The sequence below is a fragment of the Impatiens glandulifera genome, chromosome 2 (genome assembly GCF_907164915.1).
Source record: "Impatiens glandulifera chromosome 2, dImpGla2.1, whole genome shotgun sequence".
Classification (NCBI taxonomy): domain Eukaryota; kingdom Viridiplantae; phylum Streptophyta; class Magnoliopsida; order Ericales; family Balsaminaceae; genus Impatiens; species Impatiens glandulifera.
Genome location: NC_061863.1, coordinates 61261912 through 61288484, shown reverse-complemented (window position 1 = coordinate 61288484; position 26573 = coordinate 61261912). Strand labels below are relative to the sequence as shown.

Below are 26573 nucleotides of genomic sequence, written 5' to 3'. Positions count from 1 at the left end.
TATATCTCTTGCAGGCAGTTATTTAATTTTTGTGACTCATGTAATTTCAAATGTTTTTGTTTGTGGACCAAAATGGTTGTATTGACATGATTGGCTATACTATTGACACGTGTTATTTCCTTCGGGGGCTGATTTCCATTTTTCTTTCCTATCCTAATTATTATGTTTGGGCTTTTTTTTATTGACCAAAGCCCAAATCAAACGGACTTCCCTGGACCCATTACTACTTTTGGTTTTGGGTCATACCCAAAGCTTTTCTTTCTTTTAGATGATGATTTTTCAAAATAGATATGAATCCAATCTCAAGCAAAAACATATTTTTTTTTTAAAGAAATTTAATTTATTTTATATGAAATTTAATCCAAATAGACTACATTTGACAACAGTTTCTTAAAGTTGGTTGTAGAGGTCATCTTTCTTTCTTTTTTTTTTCTTTAAGTAACTTCGTTGACATTTATTTTTCATGATTTAAAAAAAAAAAAATTATGTAATTCTTAATCTTGTTGTGCTTTAAATTATTTTTATTTTTGATATAATAAATAATTTATTTATAAAAAAATATTTGAAAACAATTCAAAACATTTAAATCACATCATCTAATTTACAATTCAGTTTTTTATTTATAATGTAGGAAATTGACAAGATACTTAAACCGTAGTGACTCGATTTTATTTAAAGTGTTCTAATTAGAAATAAGTTGTTTATGTTATAAGTTTATTTATTCTTTTAATTGGAAGAATAAAGACAGGAAACTATAACTAATACATAACATGGTTAATGAGATGAGATTCATAGACATTTTCATTGACCATAACTATAATTGCTTAAAAGTTGATAATCATTTTACAAAACTTTTACCTAAAAAAAGATGATAATTAAAAGATATGTTATTTGTCTGGACCACATGAAAGTAAGTGCCAAACAAGAAAATTCTGAAAAGGACAACCTTAATATCATGTCACAAGCCAATCTTTTACTGGGACCGACCAACTCCACCACCAATCACAAATACAATTACCCTATTTAACAAACATTTTCTCAATAAAACTCATTTACATATTATCCATATTAGCACAACAACATAATATATATATATATATATATATATATATATATATATATATATATATATATATATATATATATATATATATATATATATATATATATATATATATATATATATATATATATATATATATATATATATATATATATATATATATATATATATATATATATATATATATATATAGCTGAATTTATTCAATTTAAACCCTATTCGTTTGGTTTGGACTTTTATGATTGTCATTAATAATATAGGCTAGATAGAGCTAATACAATTTAAGAGAACCCGTGATGATAAATTGAAGTGGGTGGGTTGGAAGTGTGACTTAAATCTTTTTCTTCTGACATTTCAATTTAATATTAAATATATATAGCAGGGCGTCTACATCTTATCATCACTTAAATTGATGAATCTGAAAATTCAATATAACCCACAACAAACCAGTGTATTTATAGAGAAAATGGCTGTAAAACCCTATGTTCAATAATATAATTCTAATAGGTTTTTTTTAAAATAGAGTGTTAAAGATAATTATTATTATTATGGACCCCGCAAAAGACTTTAACAAATGTCCAAAATCTTATGTCTTTCAGTTATTTTGGCCAAACATCTAATCAGAACCCAGAATCCTTATACAAAATTAATAAAATACCATTTAATTTTACAATAGAACAAAGTTTTATCTTATTTTATTAGAGAATTGGGAATATTGGTTATAATAAAGAAATCAAATAAAAAAAACATGAAATTGAAGGTCCAATTTGAATAAGTTAAGAAGTTGAGGTGTTAAAATATGATTCTTTCTCACTGTAGTGTTTTCCACACTAGTTCAGTCAACTCCTTTTACTTTGCATGCCCAAACGAAACGACTCACAAATCCATCATGTATCCAATCTTCATCTTCTTCATGTTCTTCTTCATCTCCACCACTATCTCCTATTCTTTTGGTAATGTTATTTATAAGATTGCATGTTACTGATTTTTCAAACCTAATCCTGATTGTTATTTGATTGATTGATTCTTGTTCATCATTGCAGATATTGCTTATCACATAGATTGTGGAGGTTCCACCAATTCTACCGACAATTTCAAGACGGAATGGATGTCCGACAGGTTCTACACTGCCGGTTCGACTGGACTGGTATCCGAACCGCTCCGATTCAATCGCATACAGGAGAAGACAATCCGTTACTTCCCGATCTCAGCCGGAAAGAAGAACTGCTACATAGTTCCTGTTCCCGTTGGAAGATACTTCATCAGGACATTCACCGTCTACGATAACTATGACGGAAAATCTCATCCTCCGAGCTTCGATCTCTCCGTTGAAGGAACTCTTGTTTTCAGCTGGAGGTCACCGTGGCCGGATGATATCGCTAGATCCGGTGCCTATTCTGATCTCCTCGCTTTCGTATCCGACGGTGAGGCCGATATTTGCTTCTACAGCATTGCTACAGATCCGCCATTAATTGCTTCCATAGAGATTATTCAGATAGATCCAGCTTCTTATGATTCCGAATCAATTGGCAACACTTCGGTACTTGTCAACTATGGACGGCTGTCAAGCGGTTCGAACCAGTGGGGTGCGGGGTTCAGCAACGACACCGACGTTTTCGGCCGGTCATGGCAGTCCGATGCTGAATTCCTGTCCTCTAACAAAGCCGGAATTAAAGCCGTCTCTGCGTTAAGAGATGTGGTCAATACAGAACAGAGTCCTAACTATTTCCCGAAGAAATTGTACCAGACAGCATTGACGGTGACTGGAAAAGGAACGATTGAATATGAATTGCAGGTGGATGCGAAGTCGAACTACTTGATTTGGCTGCACTTTGCGGAGATTGACGTGAGTATAACGAAATCAGGGCAGAGGCTATTTGATGTGGTGATTAATGACAAAAATGTTGCTAGCATTGATATTTTTAAGCAAGTTGGGAGTTTTGCTGCATTCAGTTGGCATTACATCCTCAAGAACCTCAGTAGTACGGTTTTGAGTGTGAAGCTTCTCCCCGTTGTTGGTGCACCCATAATTTGCGGGATTGAGACTTATGCAATCGTTCCGGCTGAGCTTTCCACTATTCCTGATCAAGGTTTCTATCTCTTCCTTTGTCTAATACATTTAGGGACATTGAATCATCAACCTTTTATTGAAATTGAATTCTTAATTGATCTCAAACTGAAATTTCTGGTTATTTATTCCTGTTTTGAACTAGTACTAATTGATCATAATAGAAGAGTAGAAACATGCTGGAATAGAGTTCAAACTGGAATACTGACAGCTTTTATTTGAAATAATATATATTCTGAACTTGATGGTGAAATAAACTATTACAAATCCATCAGAAAGAATTTGCTTCTGTTTGCAGCAATTGCCATGAAAGCACTGAAAGAAACGCTTCGTGTTCCGGATAGAATGGGATGGAATGGTGATCCTTGTGCTCCTACTAACTGGGATGCCTGGGAAGGAGTTACATGCCACACTATTACGAATGATTCTGCTCTTGTGGTCTCGAAAATGTAAGCTTTATTCTCCTCTCGATTGTTTAGATGTACTGGATTTCCTAAAAGTATATAATTTTAATTTCAATTTGTCAACATTGGTGTATGATTGTATTATTGCAGAGATCTTGGGAGTCAAGGATTGAAAGGTTATATTAGTGACAAGATTGGTCTTTTGACTAACCTGGTAAGCCTGTAAGTACAACCAATCTGCTTCATACAACATAAAATTTCGAAATTGTTCTTGTGGATGAATTGTTACAATGACAATGAAAGAGGGAGGGGTTTGAGGAGTTTAAATATTTTAATTCATGAATGAGCACACAAAGCTACATGTATAATCTTGAACTTGCTAAATGTGTCTCTATATGATAAGGCCAGTTTAAGAAGGAAAAAAAAGGAAAATGGGAAAAGTAAGAAATAATATGTCACTTTCAAATGCCTACGTTTTTTTAAAATGGTCCGAAGCGAAGACTCAAACCCATGACCCTGATGCCAAGAGTTGTGCTCTACCACTTAGCTTTTGAGTCTCCTCTCAATGCCTACTTTACTTGGATCAAACTATGTTCTTATTATTACATTCTTGTTTACTGCAGGAACTTAAGTTCTAATTCATTGGAAGGGAATCTACCTACAGGCCTTGCTCAGATGTTTCTTACAAAGCTGTAAGCTTACCTTCTATAAAGAATAATGATATATTTGAATCTGTATGCAAGTTTAGGGTTTAAAAACAAGATTCAGTTGAATCTTATTTTTTTAAAATAGATTGAAATTAAAACAGTACATATCACAAAATGATGATTTAACATAAGAAACTAAAAATGATGAAAAATTAAATATACTCCACTAAATTTTTACCCTCCATGAAGAAACCAATCACCAAACACAAAAGAACAACATAAAAGATAATCAAAAGATGTCGAAAAGCATCACCAAGAACGAACACAATCAAACATCCCAATGGACATTAGACTCTTGATCTTTCCGACTTTGACCTTTTCATTTCTCATTTTCCCTTTACAAACCACATAAGCCTTGCAAGAAGACTTTTGGTTTCCAATCTTTCTTTTACTTGTATATATCTTCACTATTCATTGTACAAAAAATCAGAAAATACATTAAAAAGAGACTGACATTCTTCAAGAAATTCTTTTATTTTACCCTGCCATGTGCCTCAACTAAAAAATGTTGTATTCCTCTATGTTATGCCTTATTAATGCATTTTACTTTGTCCGCAACTTATTGATTCTTTATTAGTGCTATGTATTTTCACATTCAAACAAAGTTAGGAACACTGAACCTACTGTTTTCATAATCTACCTAAGAAGGATATGATCATTCGATGCTTGTGCCCTTGTTCATTGCCGAACAAATAGCTTACTTCTTTTATTGATGTTGTCCATCATTGCGTGTAGAGATTTATCAAACAACAAGTTTACAGGGGTCATACCAGAGAGTCTATCTTCTTCACATTTGCAGCTTGTGTGAGTTTATCATGTCTTCAACTGAATAAATTACCATTTTGGATGATAAAAAGCTTTATTCTCCATTCTGAAAGTTTTTATTAACATACACTCTTATATTTATTCTAGGCTGTTGAATGATAACTTATTGGAAGGTCGAGTACCAGAGGATCTCTATTCCATTGGAGTCCATGGTGGAACCATAGAGTAAGAACTGTTGATAAATCTAAGTTTTGTATTTTCATCTAATGCGGTTAATTAAGGAACTCTTTTTCACAGTCTATCAGACAACAAAGGCCTATGTGGTGTACCACCTCTTCCGGATTGTCCTCTCTTTTGGGGAACCCGTGGTTTGTCTAAAGCAGGAAAAATAGCAATAATTATATCGTCAATCTTTATATTTTGCGTCCTCTTACTGGTGCTATACATATGCATCCGTAGACGTCGCCATGAATATGACTTTGCTTTACCCCATGAGCTAATGTGTAAGTACGAAAGTAATCACTTAAGTATGTTTGTTTAGTATTGGAGATTGAAACTTTGTTTTGTTTTGCTTTGTTTTAGCTCTTTCTGCAAAGAGAAACAGATACCAACGACAGAAATCATTGATGACACTTGAAATGGAGAGCCAACACGCCAAAGGGTACATACCGGCTCCAAATTGAAAGAACAGTGGGTAATGTTTGGATTGTGCATAATGAAGAAGTTAGCAAATTCAGGGTAGTTGAAAGAGAGAAATTACTTAAAAGATGTTGATACAAAATTGCATACATTAATATATGAAGCTAATGGGAGCACTCATCATCAAAGGTAACAGTGGTTCAGAGAATGTCAATTTGTGTTGTATTTTATTTGTCCAAAATGTCCATATAGCAGGCAGGATGCAATAATGGTATTTTTCATTCATTAATTAATTACTACTCTTGAAAGTGCTTTCTTAATATTTAAATTAAATTCTTGTTACTAATTTGAAAGTTTAAATAGGTAACTTTCATTGCATAATGAGAGCATCTCCTTTGAAAGTTTATTTTATATTCATTTTCAATCCAGAGATGATTAAAAGAAACATAGATGCATGTGTGTGTATATATGAAATTAATAATTATGATATGGATAGAATATTTGTTGACCGTTGAAGCTTATCCAAATGATATATATATTTGTTAAATAATTAAATAATTATGAATGAATGAAGTTTAATTTGGTCCATGCTTTAGAGAAAGAATATAGGGATGGACCATTTCAATATTCATGCGTGGTGGCTGCTAATTGATGCGATGTACTGTACATTCTTGACTAGACTATAGACCACGACAATATTGTCAATCCAAACAAACAATAGCTAATTAATATTGCCACTTACTATTTATAAATTAATACGAAAGTGGTTATCATGTGATAACATCCTCATTTACAAATTAAGGCCAACTAGGCGGGACTCTTTCACACACTAAAAATAAAATAAAATAAAAATTTGAGTTATTGATATAACATTTTCGTGACATATATAACTAACCATAATATAATATTTTTTCATGCACATACATTTCATTTGTTAAAATTCCACAAAATTAGCTTTATCCAAAAAACTAGATCTTATATGGAATCTTTGACTCATAAAATTTTTTCCAAACAAAAATTATATGGAATTATTTTATCGAATAACTTGTAGCAATGCCCACATGAAAATTATACCTATCTTGTCAACGCATAATGTCTTCTTTAGATGGTGACACTTGTTTGCGTCTTACCAAAAGTAAACTCTATTGTGGAATGATATCTCCATAATGTTTAATATCCTCTTATAACTAATTCGGCTAGCCGCTAGCGAAACCACTAGACCGATGATTACATATGTTTTTAACTGTAGCATTTCTACATATATATAAATGAAAATAAGCTCAAGATACGTCGTAGCTAGACTTTTGACATTAAATATCGTCCCAAAATTTAATCGAAAAAACATCTCCACAATGAATCTAGACTATTCAGAAAACTTTTTTGCGTAGAAAAAATTCTCTTCCAAATGTTACACCTCATTCTATAATTAGATATTCTGGTGAATCAACCAAGTCAATCATTACCATATTTACATCTCATTATTATTTACATCTCATTATTGATCTCATTATTGATGCTTAAAAATTATTCGATGTCATTGCAAATTACTACACCATATTGATAGAACAAGATTATTAAAAAAAAAAAAGATTTTAAATATTTAAATTTTCTTAATTTTTAAAATATTTAAATTGATTGCATGTAACTAGAATATATATATTTAATCCATGTTTGATTTAATAGATATTTAAAAAATTGAGACAAGACGTTAGAATTACAAAAGTGTGGGAGGACAATACTATCATTACTATAAATAGCGGGAGACCGACCATGGATTTAAGGAAACTTGTTAAGTTTTTTCTTTTCAATTTTTTATAGTAATTAATTATGAGAATCAAATAAAGCCACGTATCGTATGCCCTTCAAAATATCTACCCCACGTACTATAATGTTTTGTCGTTTAATGGGTGTGGCTTTGATGCATGATTTATGGACGATATGTCACAATTATAAGTTTACAATATTTTTTTTTTTACCAATTTTCGAAAAAATTGGACTGCCCTATCACATATAAAAAGTTGTGCTTTTTTTAACCCTAATTTCAGTTTACAAAAAATAATAAATTTAACTAAAATTTATATTCTTTTATTAAATTGGTTACTCAAAAACTTGTCGATTTTTCCCGGTGACAGCCCTATATGTAATAATAAAAGCATTTATCCAATAATAAAAGCAGTGCAATATTGCTGTACTGAAAAAATATATATAAAAAAAAGATATCTTAAAAGAAAGATCTAATGTTCATTTCTTAGCTAAAACAGGAAACTGATAAGCCTAGCTAGATAAGGTGTGTTTTGTTATGAGAATCGTATTAATTAATTATTCTATATATATAAAGGAAGGAGAGGGGGGAGGGCTCAATGAATGAAATGAGTCACTCTAGACTCATCATCTACTCATGTAGAAAGAAAGAACTACGCGACAAAATTAAACAATCTTATTCAAAGAGAGTTTATTCCCATTTTCAATTATTATATATTTTATGTGAAGATGACCCCCATTACAACTATATATTACATTCCACTCAATTCATTTTATTTTTATTATTTTGTATTCATTCCAATCTCTCTACTACTTAATTAGGGTTTATTGCAAATTAATTGATCAAATACATATATAATTAATACATATAAATTTGTTCCTTTTGATCTTTAATTTTCTGTTTTACTTTTATATATATATTTTTGACCGTTATGTTTAAAATAACGGTTGAATTAATGTATGGATCATTTATAACTATAATATGTCACACATTGCAAATTAGGTTGCGTGGTTTAATAAACAACTATTAAAGTTGGGGAGTTTCTAGAGAGCATGATGATGACATGTCAGCATTTTTTTATTGGGAATAATGTCAATTTTACACACAAAGTTGTAGGAAGGTATCAAATTTACTATTAAGTATCAAAATTCTATTTATATATATGAACTTGTCAAAAAATGTCAAATATGTTTAAAATAACAGAAATATTAAACGGCGTCAAAAATTTGACCACATTTAATATCCACTTATTTTATTTTTTAAATTGACAATACTTTTAATTATTTTTCCATTCAAACAAAACTTATTTTTACTTTCTCTCTAATCCCTCCACAACTCTCCATTTTTTCTAACTTTTCTCTCTTTGATTAACCCAAATTCTTTAGAATTTTTACCTTCTTCTAACCTCCAAGTGCTCCCTAACTGAACTTTAAACAGTCATCGTCATTAGTGGAAGTTTTTGTTGGCGATTCCTAAATCATAGACGTTGTGGCCAAAATCTTCGTTAGTCAAACCCTAAATCATTGTCGCCATTAGTGGACAATGCTGAATCAAGGTAAAATCTCCCTTAACCGACTTTTTTAATTTTAGTTTTCATAATACCCACCCTGTTAAACTTTATCAGCTCCCAGACATAACCCCCAAATCCAAGTCTTTCTCAGTTAAACCTTACACTATCATCGTCATTGTTTGAAACATTCATTGATCGAATCCTAAATTGTCATTGTTATGATGAAGTCTTTGTTGGTCGAATTCTAAATTGTCAGTGTTGTGGCGAAGTCTTAATAACTCGTTACTTTTTAGAACAATTTTTATAATTAATCAATTAAATATTATTATTAATAATAAAATTACTCATAGATGGAGAAATGAAGACAGAATATTTAAAGAAAATGGTAAGTTGTGAGGATAAAGAGAGAGAAAAAATAAATAAGAAAAGATTTTTAATGTTTTGTTTGAATAAAAAATAATTTAAGTAATGTTAATTTAAAAAAATAAAAAATACGTGGATATTATATATGACAACAATTTTAATGCCATTTAATATTTCTGTAATTTTAAATATATTTGACAAGTTCATTTAATTTTGATACTTAATAAGTTAATTTGACATTTTCTTACAACTTGGTGAATAAAATTGACATTATTCCCATTTTTTATTTATATGGATATATATTAATTAATAATTAATAATTAATCAGTCCATGCATCATACTTACTAAAAGGGAGCGTGGATCATGTGATTTATGTCTCAATTATTATTTATTACCATTCACGAGTATATATATCCACATTAATCCATTGCCACCATACAGCCGCCTTTTATTATTTAATTAAGATGACATTTTTTTTTAATATATAATTATAGCTAATAAGTAAGTAATTAAGATGGCCTAAACATTGATTAATTAAGCCCCCCTTTTTTTCTTCTCTTACGGCCAGCAGCCATCGAAATTCCTTTCACACATATAAAACTCCTTTTACAACCAGATCATGACCTGTTTGGTTTTGGATCCAGTTTTGAAGCAACATAAGAACCTAAAAATAAATAAAAATCCATTCAAACAAACATGGATATGTATATATTGAATTATCACAAACCTGTTTCCCGGCTAACTTAATTTGTCATACATAAATGTTTGAACATGTGTTAATTAATTATAGTGGATAATCAGATTATATAACTTGCTAATTTATTAGAACAAAATTTGATCGAGTTGCTTATGGATAATGCTGAAATATATCCCTATATATGCGACCATCTTTGGTTTATATATAAGAAATCGCTAATAAACTTTACATCTTTGGTTTATATATAAGAAATCGTTAATAAACTTTACAATAGGTAATTAATTAATTACTTCAACTTAATCTAAGTCTAGAATGTTATCTATCATTTATTAATTGATGCAAAAGTAGAATTAGTAAAAGAATATTCCTAAATCCTAACTAGCTAGTAACTAACTAGAATTGACCAACCAAACATTCACATGTCTATACATACATACATATATATTATAAATTAATATATTTACACATGTGACAATTAATCATGCACATATCAATTAGTGTAATAATATATGTTTTCCTGGAAGCCTAATTTCATTTTATATATATAGTTAGGTTGCATGTCCGCATTCACCCCCTTATAAATTTCCTATTCATTATATATATAAGTTCAATTTCTGTCTATATACTATATATATATATAGATTTGACAAATAAAACCCTTAGATAAACAAAGAGAGCTAGCAATTATTAGTTAATTAAACATGAACGCTGTTAGTTCAAGAGATGATGAGAGCGCAACCATCACCGACTCCCCGGAGAAGATGATCATGATCATGAGCGCCGGCGGCGGCAACACCACCACCACCACGACGGAGGTCCAATCCCAGCGCCGGACAAAGCTTACACCTTCGAGATTCAAAGGTGTTGTTCCCCAGCCTAATGGAAGATGGGGTTCACAAATTTACGAAAAACACCAAAGAGTTTGGCTCGGCACTTTCAATTGCGAAGACGAGGCCGCACGCGCTTACGACGTGGCCGCAAGACGCTACCGTGGCCTCGACGCCATCACCAATTTCAAGACAGTTAGTTCATCGGAGGAGGCTGAATTCCTCGGGTCCCATTCGAAGGCGGAAATCGTGGACATGTTAAGGAAACATACTTACAAGGATGAACTCGAACAACAAATTAGCCGTCGGCGCCAATTAATAATAATTAATCATCATCATCATCGGATTATTAATAGTAGTGATCATGACGACAACAAATTACAAACGGAAGTGCTTTTCGAGAAAACCGTGACACCTAGCGACGTGGGAAAGTTGAACCGGTTAGTGATTCCTAAACAGCATGCGGAGAAGTATTTCCCTATCTCTGGGCGGTCGAATAAGAACGTTGTGCTTATGAATTTGAAGGATAGGGCAGGGCCAGGTAAAGTGTGGAGATTTCGATATTCGTATTGGAATAGTAGCCAAAGCTACGTTTTGACAAAGGGGTGGAGTCGATTCGTTAAAGAGAAAGGTTTGAACGCAGGCGATATCGTGAGCTTTCATCGATCCGTTAATTCGGCCGACAAACAATTGTATGTTGATCATTTGAAGATCATTCAGGCAGCAGCCGGAGTTATCGAGGAGGAGGAGAAGGCGCGAGTTGTGAGGCTTTTTGGGGTTAACATATTCAAAGTTCCGTCAACAACCAATATAATTAGTACTAATTGTGTGGATAATAATAATAATAATATTGGATCAAAGAGGAAGAAATTAGAGATGATGGAGAACATAATCATGACATGGGACAGTACCAAGAAACAACGAGTAATTGACGTTGTCTAATAAACCAATGTTTGTAATTCCATTTTTTTTTAAATGAACCAATGTTTGTAATTAATTAAATAGTCTGTTTAGTGAATTATTGTTGTATAGCAATTAATGTAATACTGTAGATGATGTTTTTATTTCGTTCTTATACAATGGACGTTTGCTAATCTATTTGTTCAAATTTTTTGTCTTTCTTTTTCTAATATTGTTGAAAATACAAAATAGCAGGGCCGGCTCTAAGTAAAAACAACCGGCTCCAGATCTAGAGCTAGAACAGTTCACTCCTCAGCCTATTTAATAAAAAATAAAAAAAAGATATTTATAATATTTTTTAAACATAAAAAAATCTAGCATAATAGTTTAGAATAAAAACATAATATTATTATTTGGTCATGAGTTCTAATCTCACCAAAACTTATTCTTTTATCATTTTTTTAGCTGTCAAAATTCAGATTTTTTAGACTTGCCCAATCTCAGAATCCGCTCTAATAATGAGTGAAGTCCTAATTGACTTATGATTGCGTTGCTAATAACATTTTAGACCAAATTTGAATGATTTGGATAGTGAAGATCTTGTTTGTTTCAATTTATTTGAAAATTTTATCATTAAACTAACCTATTTATATATATTATTTATTTTTAAAAATTAAATTTTCATTATATATCACACTATTTAGTTTAAAAAAAATCATAATTGTCTATTTAAAATGTCTTCCCATGATGCTATATTTTAAGAAATAAATAAATAATTTCTTGAGAATGGACTGATATATGTAGCCTATTTTTGGGCCTCAAGAGACTAACCTGTTCTATTTTGAGCTTATGAGTTATGAGTCCACTAAGGATTTTCTTTTGTTTTGTTTTGTTTTATAGATCAATATGTAATAAAAAAAAAATGATACGAGTAAGTTCCAATACACAAATATGAAATAAATAAATAAAAAACAACCGAACATAAAAATAAGAATAAAATATAGACACTTCGTTCAAATATTATCAAACCCATAAATAGTTTGTAAGGGTAATTAATTCTCTAATCGAATTTACTAGTGTCCAACATATATTAAAAATCATTAATAATGTGACATGTATAATTGTTCTCAAATATTAAAGATTCAATATAACATTTTGAATTTTGATGGTAAAACAGGAGGAGGATATTAGGAAATTAAAAACATATATAGGTAAAAAAGAAGCAGCAAAGGATAGCAATTATAATATTATGATGGATGATAATATACATGTGTCAAATTTAACGTTCCATTCCAGGTTCAGTGGTCGGGGGCACGATGAGAGTCGTTTTCTGATCCATCCAATTTTCGACATTGGCTTCCCAACTGACTGAAGGATCAATGCCGCGATTCTTGAGCTCTCTATAATCTTGGCAAAGCGCACAAAAGAAACATATGCAATGAACTATCCCGTCTGGAAGAGGAGCTTCTGGCAATGAAAAATACCCTCGCAATTTGGCGCGGTATGTACAACCATACATCGAATTACACCCCGCATATATAAGAGCCGCATAAATAGCTCCAGCAGCAAAACAAGCTTCAAAACCAAACCAAACCAAACCAATTATTAAACTTTACTATAATTCATTTGTTACATATTTAAATTCTTACATATAGTTCCCCTGTCGATTACATGTGCGTTCTGTCCCAGCGTCACCCACGGGCAGAATGCAGTCATAAGACCTTATATAAAAGAATAGAAGATCAAGATCAAACGCTTAGAGAAGAGACTATCAAAATTATTTGTTACATACAGTTATGTCGATCATCGAGACAATCATAGAGGCCCGTGGTCCACTGGCCTTCGGGTAAGCCAGTGGGATTCGGGTAAGGCTGAAAGGGGATCATTAGCTTCGTGGACTCAACCGCTGCCACAGTGCTGTCTTCCGCGGCTGCTGCCTCCTTAACTGTCAGGGATCCATTCTCAGACATGGTTTTCTCCGATGAGATTATAAGTCCTACTCCTAGATCCTTCATTATATGTTCTTCTTATAAGGAATATAATTAATTAGTTTGCATGTATTTTATGTCATCATTTTAATTTATCTATTTGAATTATATTCTCTTCTTTGTCATAATTATATATATGACAGAGACACATCACATCTTAAATTAAAATAATTTAACATGCAAGATGCCCATGGCGTTGAATAAGAGGACATCGATCATAGTTATTGTAAGGGTACAAAAATAAGAATCTAGTTTTTGTATTAATTTTCAACAAGCGTCTATCATACATTACACATAATTTACCATTGAAGCTAAACTCGAGGCACAAACTAATATGTTTTTTTTTTTTTTCTCAAAAGTCTAATTAATTAATTATAATAGTGTATACATCACTCACAAGAAATATTTAAATCTTCTTGCTGGTTAGCTTCCCTCTAAAGAAAGAAAGAAAGACGGATCATGATCAGACGTTTAATTCGTTAATCATTATAAAATTAATTCTACGTATCCCTTAAGCTACAAGTATTCCTTTTTTTAGCATTCTTTTATCTTATGAACTTTTATTTTTAAAATAATTACGAATGCTAGAATTCATGACATTAACTTTGCCAACATTTGAATCATTTCATTTAGTTTATTTATAGTTCAAATCAATGACATCATTGAAGAAATGAGTTTTGTGCCATATATAGTCTGGTATCTGTTTATTGTTTTTCTACATTTCAATGCATTATGAATTTATTTTTATTTGTTAAAATATTTTATTACTATTATTATTTCATGTTATCATAAAAATATCTTATACCGTGAAAAATTATGGGAAAATATATTCTTCAAAACAAAACATTTTTCTAATTAATTGAGTATATAAGATGGACTAAACATAATGAAATCAAAACGATAATTTAAGACAAATTTTAACGTGGAAAAACCTCTCTTCACTTCGAGAATAAAAAGTGAGTGTTCAATCTAGATATAACAAAACTAAAGTCTAATCAATTGCATCAAGATCAAGGCGGTTAAAATCCCGAGTTGAGTTTTAAAATTTTACGATTTTACGTTTCAAATTAGGTTAACGAGTCTAATTTTAAGTAACTCTTACGATATTAAATTTACGATAATAAGATTTTATGATTTTACGAGTTTATAAATAATTTCGATTTTACGATTCTATACGATTTTACTATTTAAAAAACAAATTTGTATTTAAAAATTAAAAAATAAAGTTATTATTTATTTAAATAAATTAATTAATATAATTAATTTTGTAACTATAATTTTTTATAGTGTTATTTACTTATTATTAAATATAAACACTTAATTATATATATAAATAATAATAATAAATAACTATTATTTTTTTAAATTAAACTCTTAAAATTTCATGTAAACTCTAGATTTTACGAGTTTACAACTAGCTAACGATTTTACGTAAATTCTCGATTTTGACAGCCTTGATCAAGATCCTACAACAATCTAGACAAATAACAAGAAAGATAAGAAAGAATAAGATCAATCAACCTTACCAATTATGCAATTTTGATTTCTCTTGAATTTACTTAGTGAGAAACATAAAAAAATAGATATTTATTGTTCAGAATGTAGCCCATAAATAACCAACAAACTGTCGACATTTAAAATCGATCAAACGATGTTTGCTACGACAAACGAAAATTTACTCTAACTGCTCTCTCAAATCCCTAAATCTATTTTTACTCTGCTTTTATAACTTGTTGTTATGTAAAACCCTGGAAACCTAAATTAAAAATAATATTCTTAATGTGGGCCTAGGTCTCTCCCACTAAGAATACAAATCCAAATAAAAATAAAATCAATAAATAGAAAGAAAAAAAAAAAAAAGACATACAAAAACACTCAATAAAAAAACCATCATAACAAGTGGTACCGGGGGTGTGCATTTATTAGCATTTAGTTAGGACTAGTTGGGCTTAAGCCCACAGCCCACAAAGAAAAAAAAAATCAAAGGCTGGTCACATGACCATATAATTTTTTATTTATTATTTTTCTCCAATTTTAGAAAAGAGTTAGATAAACTTATTTCATTCATAATTTTTCATTCAATTTTTTCAAGCTCATTCTAACCAAATTTTTGAATCAATTCTAGATGATTTGTTATGATGTCTAAGTTTCTAACATTAGTTGACAATGTTACTATATATATAAGTATAACTTAAACGTTTCCCTATGATCAGCATATGGTTGATTTTCTATCTTTCTTAATATATTTTCATAATTAAAGTTCCAATTAATTAACTGCTTTCATTAATCCATCAACTTTAGAAATGCCGTAAATTGATCTTTGGCGTGCATGAGTGTTACACATTAATTCTTTCACTTTTCCTCCACCACCAAATTAACTGCAGGATCATCAGGTAATTATAATTAATATTATATTAATGCTCTATAAATAATATAAATTAGGAATAACGTACCGATATCTCTCCTATAAAGAAGTTTTTGCTGGATCGATGATTAATACTTATTTTGTTGGTACTGCAATATTTCTTTTGTTAATTAATTATTCCATTTCATGTGGTCCTAAAATTAATCAATACTTATAACTAATTAATGTCACATAAATAATACGTGGCCTGAGTGCCTGACTGACTTGTTTCTATCAAGATTTGCATAAAATCAAACACAATATTCTGGAGATCTTGTAGACAAAACCAAATTGGAATTTTATTTATTTATATAATTCCAATTTAAGTATATTTTTGAGTTTCTAGCTGGCTAGCTGTTCATACATATGAAAAGAAAAAAATATATTTTAATTCTTCCTTACTTTATTTACTTGTTAATCATCTTTCAATCAGTCTTAATTATGATTTTTTTTTTCTTAATAGAAAAAAGTACTGCTACATTTATAATGATAGTTCATTGCTAAAGTGTTATAACTCACATTCTCATGTTCATTTCGAGTCTTCACATTTAAGTACTTAGGAAAGGAGAACCCAAGAAAAATATACAAATTATTAAGTAATTAATTTGTACTACTAAATATTATATATATTGCATTAATTTGTTGTAAAGTGACTACTAAACTAGACCTGCTGAGACGAAAGCTCGAGTGATCCATTATTAACATTAGGTGCATCTTTGTCTTCTTGTTTGTTATCGATGACCATGACTTGAACTGGTTTGAAAGTGTATAACTTAACACAGAACAAGTAGTAAACAAGGTTAACCACTTGTAAACCTGTTATGAGCCAATAGAACCTCTCAAGCTTACCCTTATTCAAATTATCATCCGGCAGCCAGTTTGACCCGTCACGCCCTTGAGTTAATTTATGAACCAATGTAACCAAAATCGTGCTGGTATAATTCCCCAGTGAAATGGCCGTCCAAAACAGAGCCATGGCGGTGCTCCTCATGCTCTCGGGCGCCTGGTCGTAGAAAAACTCCAGGTGCCCGATTGACATGAACGCCTCCGCCATTCCGTGGAGCGAGTATTGCGGAACCAGCCATAGAACCGAGATGGGTATTGCTGCATGGGGATTGTTTATTAAGTCATATTCAGATGCGACGTGTTTTCTCTTCAATTCGACGAAACCGGCTACGAAAGTGGCGAAAATAGAGATGACGAAACCGATTGTCATTCGTTGGAGGAAACCGATTCCTCGGTCGAGGCCGGTGAAGCGACGGATGAAGGGGATGAAGAGACGGTCGTAGAAGGCGACGGTGGCGAGCATGGATGTCATTGTGAAAACGGCCATGGAGGCTGCGGGGATTTCGAATGATCCTGATAATATGTGTCTGTCCATTGTTTTTGCTTGTTGGATTGAAAATGTGTTCTGTTGGGCGTATGCAGTTATCAGAAGGATCCCGGCTGCCCAAATTGGACCCATTCGGATTATGGTTTTTAGTTCTTCCACGCGATGGATTGTGTTTAGCTTCCATAGATTTGGTTTTCTTATGTCGTCTTCTTCGCTCACAATTGCTGCCTTGTCCAAGAACCTGTAATTCAATGTAAATTAACATTCTAAATGAATTAAATTATTTGAAAACAAATGGATTAAATTATTTATCAATTTTAGCATCACATGTAAAAATAGTGAAATAATGGTGGACACTGAAAAACTGACAGTGATTGTGATAACGATCACATAAATATAAGAGGACAAGGGAGGGAACACCTTCCTTAATTGATTTTGTCCTTCATAAATTATTTTATTGCTTTTATTATTGGACTCTTTGACTATCGACCCAAATTATTATTTGCCTTATTTCCTTTTAATTTTATCTAATTTTTTAAATGATTTTTTTTCAATTAATCAATATATATATATATATATATGCTATTTTAATTTATGCAAGTTTTATTTATCAAATAATCATTCAACTGAAAGAAATTAAAAATCAACTATATGTTTGAATTTAGCTCACTTATTACTAAATTAAATGGAAACATAGAATATATATTGAGAAGTAATTCCAAATTATAAAGTAAAATATAAAAAGTAGTCTCCAATTTCTTTTTAATTATTTGTTATACATTAAAGTTATTAATTTTGTAAATAAAATGGTACTCTATTTTCAAATAAACCCATATCAAACAAATAATTGGAGTTGTAAAGGACAACTTTTTCTTGTGTATCTGACCAGCCACGTTCTCACATGGACCCTGACCCTTTTGTATTTTGAAGATATAACTTTTAGGGTTATTTGAAATAGTTAAAAAGCTAGGTTAGAAAATTTTGTTACCTCAAATTCTTGGAATGAACAAGTTTACCAGCCACAGAAATAGCTGCATCAATCTCATCATTCTCGTACAACAACTTAGGATCCGAAACCAACGTTAAATTCCTTTTCCTAAATGAAGAAACAGCAACCTGAACCAATCGGGTAAACGGACTTCCTGCCGGGTCAATATTCCGATAAAGCGGGTACCCAAAAATGAAGGCTACAATTGATAAGAACATAGCGATAGTGGGTATTCCCAATCCCCAACCCCATCCAACATAATCTTGAACATAAACAACAACCGTCACCGCCAACAGAATCGAAACGCCCATGCAGAAATAATACCAGTTAAAGAAGTTCCATGTTTTAGTCTTCTGTTTCGGATCCGTTTCATCAAACTGATCCGCCCCGAATGCCACAACGCATGGCCGGATCCCACCCGCCCCGATTGCAGCCAACAGAAGTGATACGTAGAGAATTGCCAGCTGTCCGCCATTAGCTGTCTGACAGATTTGGTCTCCACTGCATGGGGGAGGCCTTAGTTTGGGGATAACAGCAGACACTGTTAATGTCGTCATGCCCTATATTATAATTAATAAACAAAAATAAAGCCCTCTACGTTTATTTCGAGATATAATACAGAAAAAAACAAAAAAACAAGAAACACAGAAGATAAGATTAAGATGTACAATTTGGTAGATGATAGAAGCGGCGGTGATGGTCCAAAAACGGCCGAAGTATGAGTCGGCGATGAAGGCGCCGACGAGGGGAGTCAAGCTGGCGGTGCCGCTAAAGTTGGTTAGAGTGTTGGCCGCTTTTGTTATAGGCATGTGAAGCTGTCCCGTTAGGTAGCTAATCATATTAGTTCCAAATCCCACCACCGCCAGTTTTTCAGTTGCTTCATTTGCTGCAAAATTTCATTGAATCTATTTATTTATCTATTCCTTGTTAATTAATGACTGAAATTATAAATTAAAGTTTATAAAATTATTACCAAAGATGAAGGGCATCGTCACCATCCCCCCTTTGGTCCTTTGAACTCGAACTGATTCATCCTTTTTCTCCATTATTGATCGTATCTCTCAGCCAAATCTTTTCAGTTAACTACTATCCATCCCCATCCACATACATATATATATATGCAGACACACACATACACATATTTGTGTGTGAGGCTATTTATTTTGGAATAATATATTATTTTGTCACTAATATAGATTTAGATGAGAAGAAGGGAATGATGTATAAGTAATAGTAACTAGTATAGTATAAGATAATAGTAATTGGATTGGAATTAAAATGTGTGAAAGGAATTCATTTTCGCATTATTAATGAAATATAATTGGAAAAATCTTTGTTTTTCCTTTTTTTTTTCTTTCATTTTGATAATTAAAAGTTACTATTTTAAAGAGAAATAATTAAGTTCAACAAGCTAATATAGGGACGAGGTCACACTCATAATATCACAATTATAAAAAAAAATTCTTTATTTGTTGTCTATTATTAAGCAAAAAATATATAATAGTCTTTTTAAAAAAAATCGATATATATAAGAAAAATCATTGAATTAATTGTCTTTTAGCTTTTTGTGAGCTAGTGCAAGCACGGATATTTATAGGATGGATCTGGAATTCAATATCTTCTAGATTATTTCGGTTGCTGAATTTTCACTTCTACAGTAATATTTTGAATTTCCGTTAAAAAATTATTTAAATATATTTAAATATTTCTTCCCCAGAAAGAGCATACCCAGGATCGAAACATACAGGTTGCAATCCTGTGTATTTTAATTATCATCTTTCAATTTTTTTTAATATTTTTTTATAAGAAAAACAAATATAACTTAGTTTTAACATGTAATCAATAATGGCCCACACACGATTTTGAGCTAATGTAGCTTTTATTTTATTTTTAATTGGCGGAAGGAATTTGGATTAATTCATCCTATTCTTATTCTCCGTGTGTGTCTGTATTCACTAAGTAATTGTCACATGTACTAAGATAAAAAAAAAAATCAACAAATGAGGAGGGTGCTGCTTCACTTTTGTGTATATGTCTGAAATACAGACACTGCATGTATGGGTAGCAGCGAAATAATCCGGGAATTTGAGAGAGGGAATAGGGGAAGGAAATGACGTGTCACTACATCACTGATTGTAAAAATAATGAACGGTGAGGAGAGAGAATAAAGAGAAAATTTGTTAATTTTACGACAAATCAGATTTACGTAATTCAATCTGAAATTCTTCCCTTAATCATTTCTCTATTTTTTATGTTTATGTGTTTGTTTAATGGTGGTCCTGTGCAGATTGCATGACCTTAGTTATAAGTATTAAAACCATTTAAGGTTTAATGTGATCCCCGACCGAACATATCTCTGGTCCTTTTAGATCACTTAATTGTGTAATTAATTACTGGTTAATGTTTTTAATTAGTCTGGTGCGGTCAGAAACAATCTCAGTTTTATTTTTTTACATTCACTGTAAAATAAAAACCTCAATAAAGATAACTTTATAGTTTCCTTTTACATAATTATAAAAGAAAATAAAAAACCCACAATGTATAACAAGACTTTTAATGACTTTTATTATATTGTCTTCATTATTGGTTTTAATTGACCACCTAATTTATTTTTGTTCGAACCAGCCTTTGGACGGTTAATTTGATGTTATTATTATAGGTAGTATTTGTATCTCACTTATAAAGTGATATCTATATATTAAATTTAAGCATTATTTTTTTCATTTGTTAATTTTTTCTCTTTCTACAAGTGCCATTTTCTTAGTGGATACAGGCACTATATTAATACATATTAGATAAGAAGTATCGCACACCAAAATATGTAAAAATAATTAAAAATTAATATAATAACAATATCATATAAATGAGAATGATTTAAATCCTAAAAAAAATACAAAATTGAGTAACTAAAAATGACATTGAATAGGCCCGACATACATCTAACATTTAACGAACAATAGATAAAACAAAATAGTCACCAACGAACAACATAACAAACAAACATTAACGAGCTCAGAAATATATATATATATATATATATATATATATATATATATAAATATATATATAAATATATATATATATATATAAATATATATATAATGATGCTTAATTTTTAAAGTGTTCGGATTGTAGGGTCGAGAGTGTGGTTAATTTGAATATATATGTGAGAGTAAATGGATATTTGGGTCGGATTATAGGTTGACCCGCGCATAAACTTAAAACGGTTAAAAATAAAATTAAAATGTTATAGGTATGGTTCGAACTTGCAACCTAACAAAACAAGTACAATCATTTAACCAACTAGGCTAATAATATTTTATATTTTAAATTCAACACCAAATTTTATGAACGCGGTGGTTCATCAATAATTTTTTAATCTGTAATAATTCACTTTTGACTCTGCGCTATAAATTTCACTATTATTAGTGAGCAATAATGAAAGAAATTTTGTCATATTTATAGAGATAGAGACATAATTTATATGGATATAGTAAGTCTCACCTAAACTACTTTAATGGTAGTCCTTACATTTTCTTTTTCAGTCGTAGTATGGGGAGAAGTGGACACTAAAGGTGAAACTAATTGAGTTGAAGAATCAAACTGTATCAATTGTTTTATAATAATGTTTAATTTTGAAAGTGTCCGGATTGCCGAGTCGAGAGTTGTGGTTAATTTGGATATATATGAGAATAAATGGATATTTGGGTCAGATTGTGGTTGACACGCCCATAAACTTAAAGCCGTTAAAAATAAAATTAAAAATGTTATAGGTATGGTTCGAACTTGCAATTTAACAAAATAAGTACAATCTTTTAACCAACTAGGCTAATAACATTATATCTTAAATTCAACGCCAAATTTGATGAACGTGGAACATTTTAACAATATAATTTCAACTTTTTAACTAATTAATCTATATACATATATAATGATGTCGAAAGTTATGGTTAATTTGGATATATATGTGAGAGTAAATGGATACTTGGGTCGGATTGTGGGTTGACCCGTCTATAAACTTAAAACGGTTTAAAATAAGATTAAAATGCTATAGGTATGGTTTAAACTTGCAACATAACAAAACAAGTACAATATTTTAACCAACTAAGCTAATAACAATTTATATTTTAAATTCAACACCAAATTTAATGAACGCGGTGATTTATCAATAATTTTTAATCAGTCATAATTCTCTTTTGACTTTGCGCTATATATTTCACTATTATTAGTGAGGAATAATGGAATAATTCTGTCATATTTATAGAGATATGAGAAATAATTCATACGGATATAATAAGTCTTGTATGAGCTACTTTAATGGTAGTCTTTACATTTTCTCTTTCACTCGTAGTATGTGAAAAAGTGGACTCTAGAGGTTAAACTAATTGAGTTGAGGAATTAAACTATATCAATTGTTTTAGAGATCGTTCTGTAATGTGAAAATAAATGGATACTTGAGTCGGATTGTGGGTTGACCCGCCCATAAACTTAAAACGGTTAAAAATAAAATTAAAAATGTTATAACATTTTTACCGTAATTTTTTTCCACAGTTTTTTATATTATTACTCTTGCATGAAATAAATGATAGTTATAATATTTCAATAAGATCAGTAATAGTCTCCACTATTTTTTTCCCTCTCATTTGTAATCTTTTAAAGAATAACTCATTAATTCTGTAAATTAATGTTCTCTTGTTGTAATATTTTCGTCCATTAATTTATCAATTAAGATATTAAATTATTTTTAAAATAAATATTTTCTCATTTCAATCTAAACAAATTATTCATTTATTTTGTTCAAATTATCAAAACTTTGTAAGTAAATAAATATATTAATGATTAGCATAAATCATGAGATCAGAAGCATTATGCTTGCGTCATGTATTTAAACTATATAAGTTTAATTATATATTTTATGATGTAATTGGCTCGTGTGATATAGGTTATTTAAAAAATTGTCTTTACTGGGTTATTTAAATAATTTAAATGACCTTAACATTATTTTACTCTCTTTCATATTTATTACATTTTTTATTCATTAATTAAAATATTAAAATATTTATATTTTAATTTATTATTTTATATTTTATTTATATATATATATATATCATATCATTTAAGTCTTTTTTTTTTTTTAAGTCAGAACTTCCTTAAAATATCATTAATTATAATTTTTCTTTCTTTGTAGGTTATTTAAATAATTCAAATCCGAACAAACCAAGAGAAAAATCACAAAAAATACATTGATGTTATGTTGCTACATCTGAGAATCGGGTACAAGAATCGCCTCAGTTAAAGTCGATGAAGGAGAAAAGAGACTAAAAAAACCTCAAAAAATTATTTTTTAAAATACTTAGTTTGTAATTTTTAGAAAATCATTTATTTGGGTATGTTTTTATCAAATTATATGAATATTTACTATATATAAAAATAATGTAAGAAAATGTTTATATTTTAATTGATAATTTATAAGGTAAAATTTAATTGATACGCAAATTTATACTTACTAAAGGAGAGAAATTGTTAAATTCAATTATTTATATTCATGTACTTATAAAATGTACGGTGAAATATATATACTGTAACTACTAATATCAAATAATAATTTAAATTTAAAAGGTATAAATTAAATTCAAAATCTAAGTATAATTATAATAGCTCTCAAAATGATTAATTCACATATTACTACATTATTTAAATAATCAAATTTTTAATTTTAATATTAAACTAAAATAATGTTTGAGACTTTCAAATTTAATTTATACCTCATATATATTTAATAATATATAATTAATTTATAAATTATTACACTTGAATCATTTAAAATATGAAAAATAATAAAATTATAATAAGGAAAAAATGTCAATAATATATTGTACAGACAACATCAAAACTAATTAAATTTTTCAAAAAAATGATGTGATATTCATATTTGATAAATATTGTCTAACATGTATTATAAATTACAGCTTAACTCAAATAATAAATAAATAATACATATAAACAAGATAATCAAAATAATTAATATATATTATGTCTTTTGATAAAATAGTTTAAGTAAAATAAAAACATTAATATATATATTTTCTTGAAAAATATAGAAATTTGTAACTCATGTACTCTATCATCAAATTGAAGTCTTCATTTCATTTCTCGCATTTAATTATTAGTTTTTATTGTGAAATAAATAAGTTTTAAATTATAAATTTATATTTATAATGTTAAGTAGAAATATGTTAGTTGCGAATTGGTATGGTATTCCATCAAATTAGTCATTAATGTTTATTCACAATAAATAACACTTAAATATTTTTTTAAATTATAACTAATAGATTATATAATAAATGTGTGAGGTCTCAAATCAAAAAATTATAATAAATATGAGTTTTTAAATAATGAAATTAATAGACTATAAATATCTCCTTTGTACTTTTTTGAAATCAACCTTTAGATTTTAGAGTTATCTGCTCTCATCTTCTCCATGCTCCCTTTCTTCCCGTAAAATTATAATAAATTTGATCTCACCTCCTACTAGTTACTACCACTGACAATAATTATAGAATATGAACAAAAAGATTGACAAATATTTAAAATTATTCAAACAAGTTTGAATCTTCGATATTATTTAAATATTATTATAATACAGAGGAGCCTGGACCATTTTGGTGATAATTGAAGTCTGAAAAGAAGAATTAGAACAGAAAGGACATTGGACAGTTGGACAATCAATATTTGACTTTAGTCAAACGATTCAGATCACTTGGGACACCTAACCCTTAATTAAGGACCTCGAAGATTCTCAATTTATTTTTCTAAACATTTATTTAATGTGAACCCTAAAGGTTGTTGGTGGATGATGTTCATGTGCTGAAAAACGGGAAGTGATGAAGTTGATGACATTGAAGAAGACGTTGATCATGTCTTGTAGACATGAGGATTGATGCAATAATTTAGTTTATCGTTTTGTTTAATTATTTGATATAATCATAAACACAACTACACAAGGATACCTACAATCATGCATCATGTATGTACTAATCTTGAGCTTTTTTAGAATAAATGTCTCAATGTTTCTACACCACATATATAATTACAAGAAATAATTAAAAAGAGGGAAAAAAAAATAGACAGCTAATTATTAAAAGTATGGTATGTAGTATCTAACCCAATACGAGTATTGCTGAACCAAAAAAAAATTAGTAAAGTATTTTAGGGTTCGTATCGAAATCAGGTTAAATACCTTAAATTTGGATTAACTTGAAATGACCAAAATAAACTCGTCAAACTCTTTTTTTGTTTAAGGTTTTGGTATTGTCATTTTTTATTCATTTGAAATGAACAAATTTGTGATTTTGTTTTATTGTCTTTTGTATTTATGTTATTTAATCTAAAATAGAGATGTGATATTAAATATATCGGATTAAATAATGTTAAGTTCGAGTTATATTAGATCCATGTCAATTAGAATTCAAGCTTAGGTTAAAAATTTTGTCACAAATTACTAAAATATCATGTTTAATGTTTAAGTTAGTATAGTTAAACCCGCAAACATGATCATCAAAATTCGACCAGAATTGTCACCCCTAATTAGAAGTTATTAGAATGAAAGATATTTAACGACGACAAAAATCAATCTCACATCGTTCAGGCTCAAACGGAAAATATGAGTCTTAGGCTGGGTTCAGTTAAAGGTTTTTTATTTATTTAAGAAATAATGATTCGTGGTGATTTTGAAAGAATAATTTTTGTCTTAAAATATTAAAAGGGTATTAATAATATAATATTTTATTTAAAAAATAATAATGATTAATTTAATATTTAATTAATAAATTAAGTGAAATTATTATACAGTAAGAATGAGTAAAATTAAATTTGATTAGACTGAAATTATTTTTAAAAATTCAATAATTACCACTCTAGTTTTTCAAAGTTAAAAAAGAAAAAGTTGATATCTTAAGATAAGATAAAAAAAAAATTAAGCCCAACATCTCTCTCTTTTTGTACTACCAGTCTACCATCCCTCTTTATTCTTTTTTTTTTCCATCTTAATTACATGTTGCAACAATTGTATCCACGTCATCTCTCTCTTTATATATTCGTCCGTGAATTCTTCATTTTCAATTATTTCACTTTTGTAATAAAATTTGCCAATGA

General features: G+C 29.7%; 4 protein-coding genes across 4 annotated transcripts; 2 read left to right on the top strand and 2 right to left on the bottom strand.

Annotated features, from left to right (window-relative positions):
- Window positions 1–2074: 2074 nt before the first annotated feature.
- LOC124926249 (receptor-like protein 4) lies at window positions 2075–5973 on the top strand. The gene is made up of 8 exons (XM_047466443.1): window positions 2075–3153; window positions 3430–3580; window positions 3686–3757; window positions 4159–4227; window positions 4978–5046; window positions 5155–5232; window positions 5305–5510; window positions 5590–5973. Exons 1-8 carry the CDS (start codon window positions 2172–2174, stop codon window positions 5688–5690), a joined length of 1728 nt encoding a protein of 575 aa, XP_047322399.1. The 5' UTR covers window positions 2075–2171; the 3' UTR covers window positions 5691–5973.
- A 4677-nt stretch (window positions 5974–10650) lies between these two features.
- Window positions 10651–11748, top strand: LOC124927396 (AP2/ERF and B3 domain-containing transcription factor ARF14-like). The gene has a single exon (XM_047467801.1). The coding sequence runs from the start codon at window positions 10681–10683 to the stop codon at window positions 11746–11748; it is 1068 nt and encodes a 355-aa protein (XP_047323757.1). The 5' UTR covers window positions 10651–10680.
- Window positions 11749–12827: 1079 nt separating this feature from the next.
- On the bottom strand, window positions 12828–13780 carry LOC124927447 (protein PLANT CADMIUM RESISTANCE 12-like). Its single transcript, XM_047467853.1, has 3 exons — window positions 13499–13780; window positions 13356–13427; window positions 12828–13281 (listed from the first exon to the last, which is right to left on the bottom strand). Exons 1-3 carry the CDS (start codon window positions 13719–13721, stop codon window positions 12986–12988), a joined length of 591 nt encoding a protein of 196 aa, XP_047323809.1. The 5' UTR covers window positions 13722–13780; the 3' UTR covers window positions 12828–12985.
- Window positions 13781–16527: 2747 nt separating this feature from the next.
- On the bottom strand, window positions 16528–19523 carry LOC124925772 (protein NRT1/ PTR FAMILY 3.1). The gene is made up of 4 exons (XM_047465859.1): window positions 19393–19523; window positions 19088–19305; window positions 18420–18979; window positions 16528–17672 (listed from the first exon to the last, which is right to left on the bottom strand). The coding sequence occupies exons 1-4, from the start codon at window positions 19463–19465 to the stop codon at window positions 16760–16762; spliced, it is 1764 nt and encodes a 587-aa protein (XP_047321815.1). The 5' UTR covers window positions 19466–19523; the 3' UTR covers window positions 16528–16759.
- Window positions 19524–26573: the final 7050 nt, after the last annotated feature.

Bases quoted from the DNA above. Each gene is read 5' to 3' on its own strand.
- LOC124926249 (XM_047466443.1), top strand. From the start codon at position 2,172: ATGTCCGACAGGTTCTACACTGCCGGTTCGACTGGACTGGTATCCGAA. The intron at 4,228-4,977 runs GTAAGCTTACCT...CATTGCGTGTAG, and splicing joins CAGATGTTTCTTACAAAGCT to AGATTTATCAAACAACAAGT. The intron at 5,233-5,304 runs GTAAGAACTGTT...TCTTTTTCACAG, and splicing joins GTCCATGGTGGAACCATAGA to TCTATCAGACAACAAAGGCC.
- LOC124927396 (XM_047467801.1), top strand. From the start codon at position 10,681: ATGAACGCTGTTAGTTCAAGAGATGATGAGAGCGCAACCATCACCGAC.
- LOC124927447 (XM_047467853.1), bottom strand. From the start codon at position 13,721: ATGAAGGATCTAGGAGTAGGACTTATAATCTCATCGGAGAAAACCATG. The intron at 13,428-13,498 runs GTATGTAACAAA...CTTTTATATAAG, and splicing joins TCTCGATGATCGACATAACT to GTCTTATGACTGCATTCTGC. The intron at 13,282-13,355 runs GTAAGAATTTAA...TTGGTTTTGAAG, and splicing joins AATCGACAGGGGAACTATAT to CTTGTTTTGCTGCTGGAGCT.
- LOC124925772 (XM_047465859.1), bottom strand. From the start codon at position 19,465: ATGGAGAAAAAGGATGAATCAGTTCGAGTTCAAAGGACCAAAGGGGGG. The intron at 18,980-19,087 runs GTACATCTTAAT...ATTATAATATAG, and splicing joins CTTCTATCATCTACCAAATT to GGCATGACGACATTAACAGT. The intron at 17,673-18,419 runs GTAACAAAATTT...ATTGAATTACAG, and splicing joins GTTCATTCCAAGAATTTGAG to GTTCTTGGACAAGGCAGCAA.